The 9,417-nt window shown below is 40.5% G+C and overlaps 2 protein-coding genes across 2 annotated transcripts; both read right to left on the bottom strand.

The window, feature by feature from the left end:
• Positions 1 to 1,149: 1,149 nt before the first annotated feature.
• Positions 1,150 to 5,114, bottom strand: LOC146520904 (H-2 class II histocompatibility antigen, E-S beta chain-like). The gene is made up of 6 exons (XM_085154530.1): positions 4,980 to 5,114; positions 4,425 to 4,697; positions 2,303 to 2,516; positions 2,108 to 2,175; positions 1,910 to 2,029; positions 1,150 to 1,519 (listed from the first exon to the last, which is right to left on the bottom strand). Exons 1-6 carry the CDS (start codon positions 5,032 to 5,034, stop codon positions 1,494 to 1,496), a joined length of 756 nt encoding a protein of 251 aa, XP_085010656.1. The 5' UTR covers positions 5,035 to 5,114; the 3' UTR covers positions 1,150 to 1,493.
• A 1,996-nt stretch (positions 5,115 to 7,110) lies between these two features.
• On the bottom strand, positions 7,111 to 9,065 carry LOC146520903 (H-2 class II histocompatibility antigen, A-R alpha chain-like). The gene is made up of 4 exons (XM_085154539.1): positions 8,929 to 9,065; positions 8,602 to 8,850; positions 7,868 to 8,149; positions 7,111 to 7,686 (listed from the first exon to the last, which is right to left on the bottom strand). The coding sequence occupies exons 1-4, from the start codon at positions 8,984 to 8,986 to the stop codon at positions 7,556 to 7,558; spliced, it is 720 nt and encodes a 239-aa protein (XP_085010665.1). The 5' UTR covers positions 8,987 to 9,065; the 3' UTR covers positions 7,111 to 7,555.
• Positions 9,066 to 9,417: the final 352 nt, after the last annotated feature.

The following is a 9,417-nucleotide window of genomic DNA, read 5'->3' as shown; positions in this document are numbered from 1 at the left end:
TCAGGTTTCCAGGAGTACCTGCAGCTGGTTCTGCATGTCACACCGATGATGTGGACCTCGGATCTGTCCTCTACTTTTGTCTGTCCCCACAGCATAAACTCATATTTAGCCCTGCAAACTTTCATCCAAAAAGAAAAACTATGGTGATCATGTGGTTTCAGCAGGTCAACAGGACACAGACATACACATGATGTCTTGAATGCTCAATCATGATATGACCTGGGCCCTAGGCAGGTCGTAACACCTGGATAAAACATTCTCATTAAAATCACACTATGATGTGGTCCATGATCCATGACCTCTAATGAGTCTGACAGGCTTACCAGGTTTTTCAGGAATGATCTGGAGGTCTGTATACGACTGAAATCAGTCACCTGAGCTTCAACTTTTAAAGCCACAAACTCAGTTACATTATGGAGGTACTTTAATGTCACTTTTCACACAAACAGCAACTCCACCAGCACCTCTGTTTGCCATGTTTGTGTAGGACAGGTGTTGTTTCCAAATGGAGGCTCTGTGGGACTGAAGAGCCCCACAGGTGTGTCTCCATTGGGCACCTGCTGGACACAGTTCATGGTGGCTCTGGATGTCAGTACTGTGAGCTGCTGGTGAACAATGGTGGAAGCTCCTGACTGTCTCACGTGCAGACACGCGTGTGCACACTAGCAGCTTCTGTCACGCTCTCATCACGTGATTTAATGAGCGCGCTCAGACGACTCCTTCTAGAACATCGACACTTAAACTGTTATTGATTTAAATGTGTGTGTCCATATTTGTAAACACTGTTAGTCGTGTCATTATTACCTTATTTTGTGTACCTGCTGGCTGTTCTTTCTTGCTTTTGTAAAGTTTCTGCACAACAACAAGTAGTTCTGAGGGAACTTCAGCTTGTTCAGCTTCTTCAATGTTTCTGCTAAATCTTTATTGTTCTGCTGGTTTTTGCATTCAGACCCCATTTTCTCAGGAAATTGAAATTGTATATATGCTGTGACATATATACTGTCACAGCATGTGATTTATATACTGCTTGTATATTTTTCATATCAGTCACCTCCAAAAACTCTCTATATGATCTTGAGCCTTCCTGCAGGACAGTGGAGCTCGATCAAATCCTCAGGTTGACATTAACAGGATGCAGGTAAACAAACACACAGCTGAGAGTCATTTATTCTGGAACAATGCCCTCCAGTAAAAATGTGTGATCTATGGTAATCTGAACAGCAGAAACACCCAAATCATTCAGACACATAGATTACAGGGATTACATCACATGGATTAAACAGCAGAAGTAAAGCATCAAACAGCAGAGTTTACATTAGACCTGATCCAGGACCATCCCAGTGAAACCACAACAATCACCAACAGCTGTGAGATGATCCTGGATCAGGTTCAGAGTCCAGACAGAGATCATCATCATCATCATCATCATCAGTCTGAACACAGGAAGCAGCAGCTTTTATAACATCAGACAGAACCAGGACCAGGATCCCGGCTCAGTTAGTGGGAACCAGGATACGACCTGAAAGAAGAAGAGACGAGGACACAGTCAGCAACACACTCTGAAAACACTTCATGGACACTGGTTTCAAACTGCTCAGTAACAGTGATTCAGTTTAATGTTTCAGGGCTTGGACCAGGTCTGAGAGTTCTCTAAAAAAATGCTTTAAAACAAACTGGGTTTGAATGCAGCCTGACTCTAATGTGGTCTGAAATAAACTGTACTGGTCTACAACTGTGTGAAACTGGTTTAAAAACAGCCTGAATATGAATTTTAAAAAATCAAAATATAAAAAAATACTGATGTAAACCAGATCCAAACCAGTTTTAGACTCATGTAATGTGGTTTTAAATTAAGTCTGGTTCTAAACTGGTTTCAGGTATGAACTGGTCTGTGAGTGGGAGTTCTGACCTCGGGCCTTCCTCCTGTAGTAGATGAATCCAGCCAGAGATAAGATCAGACCCAGGATCAGTCCTGAGGCTCCGATGGCAAGCTTGTTCCTCTCTGACTCAGGCATGGACGAGGAGGGATCTGAGTCACACAGGTGAGAGTCAGACAGGTAGGTATGTACAGGTGTGTACAGGTGTGTAGATACAGACAGGTATTTACCCCAGTCAGTGATCAGAGGTTTCTCCAGGCTGGCGTGCTCCACCTTACAGGAGATCTTCTCCCCAGACCTTCAACACAAACATCGGTGACTCTCAGATTTGGACTTTAAACATTTAAACTTGCAGACCTCATATTAACATTTGTTCTGGTTTCATTATTAGAAATGACGCTCCTGGACCTGATCATGATGCTCACCTGGGTGTGTACTCCAGGTGGGAGTGGGTCTGGTAGTACCAATCACCATCCTCCATCTCCTCAGTGGAAGTGACATCAGAGCTGACTTCCTGTCCATCTCTCAGCCAGCTCACTTTGATGTATTTGGGGTAGAAGTCATAGACGCTGCAGACCAACATGGCAGGATGGTGACTGGAAGGGGGCGTTGTGGAGTGAAGTTTGACGTACGGCTTAACTAGATGATATTATGAGTTTCTGTTATTGTTAACGTCATATCATCAGGGATGATTGTATACATGAGTATTAATAAATATACTGTCAACAGTAGAGTTACATATAACCAGTCTGACATCAGATCATGAATCAGCTGTGAGGAGAAACACCAGCAGCTGTAAACATCATTATTATAAAGTAAGACGTGCAGAGCTGTATGTGCTGGAAATCTACCAGACTTGAACCTGGATCAGTTTTTACTAATATCCAGCAAAGTGCTGGCTCAGAGTGAAACCAGTTTGAACCATCGGTGAAATGTTCCTCCTGCAGATCAGCTGCTGTGGTTTGAAAGTAAAATCTGACGTATAGAGACTAGATGATAAACTAACACCTTAACTCACCCACACATAGATGAACCCAGCCTGCTTTCACTCAGTTTAATATCAACATCAAACTAAAGGACTGAATCCACAGATGGTCCCAGTTTGAATTTATGCTCATCCAGCTGTTTAATTCTTGAGCAGAAATTATGAAGTACAAATGATTTATTTTTGTTTGATACACTTGTTTCTTTTCACAGTATGTTTGTGTTGTTTGTTTTTTACAGCTAAAGACTCGCAGCAGCTGATTAATGAATGTTTTACACTGGTTGCTGTTTCAATGCGCTTGGGTGTAGGCATAAACAACTGTAGGCTCAGCTGTAGGCTGAACAACAACGGTGGAGGAGATGGTGATCATGGTGGTGAGTGAGGCCAAGGGTCACTGTGATCAGACTGTACCATCTAGGCCCTGCAGGGGGCGCTTTGCCTGTTTATTAGATCATATTTCTAACCAGTCACACACAGATGGGTCAGATAAGAGCTTCAGCCTGATGGAAGAAACTTCTCACAAATTTTTTTCTCTGAGGTCGCACCATCTCACTCCAGAGAGGAAATTCCTCCTGTAAACAGCCTGCTCGTGTGGTTCAACATTCATGTTGTGTTTAGGTGCACTTCTAACCATCTATAGCCCCAAAGCAGAACACACAGGATGACTTCGCACTATCAGACAGCTTCCCCTCCACAGGAAGTCTGAGCTGGTTCTCATGTTTCTCTGAGCTGCTGCTGCTGTCAGCTGATTTCAGTCCATAACATGAACTTCTGTCACACTGGAACACATGAATTATTAAGCTCATGTTACACAGCTCACAGGTTGTGTGTGTTTACACTCTGAATACATTTAAACCCATCAGTCAGGTCAGCCTGTCAGCACAGCAGCTGATTCATGAATTCATCAGCTCTGTCTGATCTGCTGTTTCAGCACTTTAGCTCACTTTACTGCAGAGATGCTGCAAAGAGTGAGACACTTCACACACACAGATTAAATAACAGTAGTCACATTTATATGTGTGTGTTATGATGATAACTTTATAATTGTTTCCTCATATTTAATGGCTCCACTGTTACACTGACTCATAGATCTGAGCTGTAAATGTGTGCAGGTGTGAAGCTGTTATAGAAACCAACAAACAACAAAGAAACAAACTGCAGACACACATTAGTGTGAATATCCAACTTTAAACAAACATCAGTGTTTATAAGATTTATCTGCTTTAAATAAATAAAGAAGTAAAAAGTGTTCAATAACCTGTCAGCCTGCTTCATGCTGTTAGAAAGATTTATGTGGAAATATTAATAAAATTAATGTGATCGATATTTCAGCTCGAACAGGTTAAATAAATACTTTAATATCATCAGTGTGTATGATGAACAGCTGCAGTTTGCCTGTTTCACCAGCAGGGAGCGCCACAGACTGAGGTTAGTGTTCACAGTCAGTGATTTATTACAGTTATTGATCATCAGTCTGACCTGCAGCTGTGAGTCCATCATAAATGATTCAGAGTGAGGTCAACATGAACACCTGATGATGTCACACAGACCAGCACACTCACCTGATTTAGACAGAGCAACCTGGTAGTCAACACCAATGTTGTTATGGCAGTACGTCTCCTTCTGAGCTCTCTCTGAAGCCAGGTATCCTGGTAGACTGTTAAAGTACTTTGCCTGCTTCACTCCAAAGTCAGTGTATCCAACAAACTCTCCCACATTGCTGTCAAACCTGACGACCTCCATCATGTTGTAATAGTAAGAGTCGATGTACGTGATGTCCTTCAGCTCAGTGGAGTTAAAGTCACAGCGAGTCACCGCATAATTCATGAATCCATCTGAGAACAAACAGAACATCAGGACTGATCACTGTATTGATCAGTGAGAGAGTGTATGTGTGCTGATGAGTGGATTTGTCTGTATTGATCACTATACTGATCAGTGATGAGTATATTGACCAGTGATCAGTACATTGATTGGTAATCAGTGTATCTCTGCAGTATATTAAGGAGTGTATTGATGAGTGATCAGTACATTGATTGGTGATCAGTGTATCTGTGCAGTGTATTGATGAGTGTATTGATGAGTGTATTGATCGGTGATGAGTATATCGATGGTACCTGCTGTGCTGAGGCTGATGAAGAGGAGGCTGAGGCAGAGGAAGGATGAAGCCATGTTCCTGAGTTCTCCTGACAAACTGACTCAGTCTGACTGAGAGCTGCTCTAAAAACAGAGGACAGGTCACATGACCACAGCGTCATCTGTTACCAGGAAGAACTCTGTGACACCAGCTCACACTGTTCAACACTGTATGTGTTTGTTAAAGTCCATTAAAGCTTTAAAAACAGAGAGCACTCAGAATCTTCTGTTTTCATTTATATCCCACAGTCAGAGCTGTTGAGATGGAGAAATTATTCATCTTTAATATTTATCTGCACCAAACAGTTTGAACTGGCCGCTGACATCAGCACTGCTGTAATATTAACCAGAACCTTTAATATTATAAACTGTCATCTTTACACGTCTCTCTTCTTCCTCCTGTTTAATAATGAATAAAACAATCCAGCATCTTTAGAGCACTTTTGATGACTTGAACTGCCTCACACTGGTATATTATCACTTCCTGTTTGTCTTTAAAAGGACAGAAATCCTTTTATTGTGAAACATTTCCATACAGCTGGCTGATGTTCTTCTGTGTGGACAACACAGGCCTTATGGATGCGATGGAATTGTCTCAAAAATGAAAACAGGCTTCTTTTTAATTTATTTTAATTAATTTATTTTTGACAGTGCATGTTAATGAACATAAATGTAAAAAAAAAATTACATGAATGTAAACATACCAGATTATAGCCAAGGGCTAATTTCCATCTGTTGTCCTTAAGCATAAAAAATAGACATAATAATTCATAAAAATTCATAATTCATTCATAATAAAAACTCCATCACCAAACTCACACATACACACCATTCTGTTCCCAAATAAAACATTAAAACTATACAACTCATACATGATCACACACTTGATTTGTCCATAACCAGTTTTTAACCTTTGCCTTAAACAAATTTAATGTCGAGCATCTCTAATGGAGGAAGACTGTTCCACAGATGGCCCTTAACAGAGAGGACGTTCTGCCCAAATGCTGTCCGTCTGTGGGGTATAAACAAGTCTCCTCGGATTGTAGCTCGAGTGGTCCTGTCTGAGCTTTCTTTATGCCTAATGAACTGCTTTAGAGGTGGTGGAGCAAGGGAGTGTAAGACTTTATATATTAAACACACTCTTTTAAGTTTCACTAAGTTATTGAAGTTCAGTAATTTATGTTTTTTTAACACATGACGGTGGTGGTGGGAAATCGTTTTTTTGTCAAGTAGTTTTAAACTTCTTTTATAAATGTTTTCAATAGTTTTAAGTGTTGTTGGACAAGCAAGTGACCAGGACGTCAAACAATAGTCCATATGAGAGACGATCATTGAGTAAAAATAAGTTTTTGCAACATTCATATTTAAATTATTACATATATGATTAAAATTTCGATTATTAAATTTAAATTAATGTGAAGTGTGATGTAGAGATATATGTTCACATTTCAATGTTCAGAGCAGCTGAATCTCATTTTACTGTGATTAAGTTAAATAATAATTAGAATTTTCCATTTAAATACTAAAGCAGACAAATTTGGATTCAAACGTAAAGTCATTAACAGTCAGACTGCAGCAGATAAACATCAGCTCATATAAAATGATTATTGTGCTGTGTTACTGTAGCATCTTCACCTTACAATATAAAACTCCTCCAGGTGACTAATGTTGGGATCACTGGTATATAAAGAAAACTGAATTGAATTTGAATTATGTTGAGATTTTAACAGCATTCAGGATCAATTTAAAAATGATATATTAACACGTTACAACAGAAGTATTAAACATGTTTGATTCACTCCTATAATCTATTAATTGATTTTTCTCTCACCTGTTTGTATCAGCATACACATAATCAGAAATGTAGTTTTATATCTTTGTGTGGCATTAAGATAAAATCAGATATCTTTAATTTTAAAAACAAACACACAGGGATTTTTTCATTGAACTGTATGTTTGACCTGAAATCTTCCTCAAAACCTGAACTTCAGAAACGTCATCAGTGACCAATGACTGAGACACTCCTGACTCAGCTCTGCACTGACTCAAACCACAGAGAGTGAAATGCATCCATGAACATTTGTAACAACACACAAATAACCCATTCACAGATTTGTATTTATCACTCAGATGTTTTTATTGATACACAACAATCTGAAACACAGTTTGATAAACATTGAGTCATTACAGCAGTTTATGAACACACTGAGATCACCTGAGTTCAGATAAAACTGATTTCAGCAACATTAATTTGACTTTTATCTTCTTTTTTGTGGCAGGAACAGAGTCCAGGTAACATCTGATGGATCAAACATGTGGAGCTGTGGGAGGAGAGCGGCTGAAAGTAGCTTTAGTTTGAATTCATAGGTAAACTTTATTGACACACATGATCACAGACAGAACAGCTCATACAGGTGATTAACTTAAAGCAGGTAAACAGGAAGCAGACAGGAATCAGATGTTCATTACAGGTGAACTCTGCACACTTACATACACGACAGTCACACTGATTATGAGCTCATTATATAACACTGATGACATCATCACTGTGAGCCAATCAGCTGCACTCGTTTCCTTTGATGAGGAAGAAGGTTCCAACAGCCACACCGACCAGACCGAGAGTCAGACCCACTCCACAGAACACAGAGGGTCCAACACCTGGATCAGAGCGAGCAGACGCCTGCACATCTGGAGACACAAGCACAGAGAGTGAAACATGAACTTCCACATCTGGAGACAAACAGGAAACACACACATCTGTCTCAAACTGTCAGCTCAGATCAGATCCAGCTGTTCTGATGAACACTGGGCTCAGACTTCACCTCTGGAGACAGAAACACACAGAGACATTTAAATAAAGTTTTCTCACCATAGATCTTGGTCAGCGGTTCAGTCAGGGACAGATGTTCCACTGCACATCTGTAGATGTCTCCCAGCTGTGGGGTGAAGTCCAGTCTGGACGTCTGTCTGAAGGAACCATCTTTGTTTAGATAGGGAACGTTGATGCTGGATCCTGTGACCTTCTGCTCGTTCTTGGTCCAGGAGACGTTGACAGGAGCAGGATAGAAACCAGTCACGTGACAGATCAGAGTGTTCTCCTCTCCAAACTCCACCTCATCTCTGGTGTAGATCATCACAGCTGAAGGAGCAACTGTGCACAAACACATCAGGCAGAGGATCAGAGCTTCAGCTGGTTCCCATCAGCAGGTGATCATGATGATAATAAACATCAATAAAAAGTTCAGGTGTTCACTCAGATGATGTCATCACTGTCTGTGTGAGAGAAACTAGTGTGAGGTCAGAATCATGAAGTTAAACTACAGACAGACTCAGTTCAGCTTTAGAGGAACTAAAAGGAGGAAAAACAAAATAAACTGTCATCTTTAATATAAACACAAATATAAACATGTCAGTGTTTCTGTACACACGATCAGTCTGAACGTGTTTAAGGTGGAATGATTTCATATATATAATCAGATTGAAGCTGGCTGTGTTTGATTGGACAAAGTAAATCAGTGCTGATGATGTCATCAGTGTGTTACTCTACAGAGCGTGCAGGTAAACACAGGCGAGGTGAGACAGGTGTTACATGTTTGTATTTACTGTGTTTGGGAGGGAAGTCCTTCATCCCCACACGAACAATCTTCAGGTTCTGTCTGCAGGTTTGTTGATCAGCCACAGCGCCTTCATAAGCTCCTTCCTGGTAATTAAAACTTCCTATGAAGTCTGGCGGAGCGTCCACTCCTGTATGTTTGTTGAAGTCTGCGTACCATTTCTCTTCACCATCCAGTCCATACATGAACTCTCCATCAGAGTCTGAACAGCCAGTGATAGCAATGTCACTGTGCAGAGCTGAAACACATCAAACACTGATCAGTGACCTGATCAATAACCTGATCAATAACCTGCTGTTTATAGAGACAAACTCACGGTCAGCAGAGACACAGAGGACACAGGAGAGGAAGAGGAGCAGCTCCTTCATCTTCATCAGCAGCTCTCTGACAGTTAAACTCTGAGTGTGTGTCTGTGTGTGTGAACCTCACAGTGTGTGAGAGTCTCTGAGTGACTGAAAGTGCAGCTGAGCTCTAACACACAGCAGCCAATCACAGAGCTCACAGCTCATGATGTCATCAGTGTCCAGGCAGACAGCAGCTGGAGGAGAACACGGTCTGACACAGACAGCACGATCAATAATCAATATTTATAGACTCTTCAAAATAAAGTTCAGCCTGATCAGTTTCCATTTTGAGGATTTTCAAAATAAAACCAACTTTATTTTAATAAAATGATTCAGTTTGTTTAAAAACACTGTGAAATATGACTTTATTTCTTATTTAAATAGTTTCCAGTTTAAAACACACCTGAGTTCATGTGTGTTACTGTGACAGTGAGAGTCACAGCTGTGTTTGTCAGCAGGAA

This window comes from Neolamprologus multifasciatus, chromosome 3, assembly GCF_963576455.1.
Source record: "Neolamprologus multifasciatus chromosome 3, fNeoMul1.2, whole genome shotgun sequence".
Classification (NCBI taxonomy): Eukaryota; Metazoa; Chordata; class Actinopteri; order Cichliformes; family Cichlidae; genus Neolamprologus; species Neolamprologus multifasciatus.
Note: the sequence above shows the minus strand (reverse complement) of the source record. Positions and strands in the feature narration are given on the sequence as shown.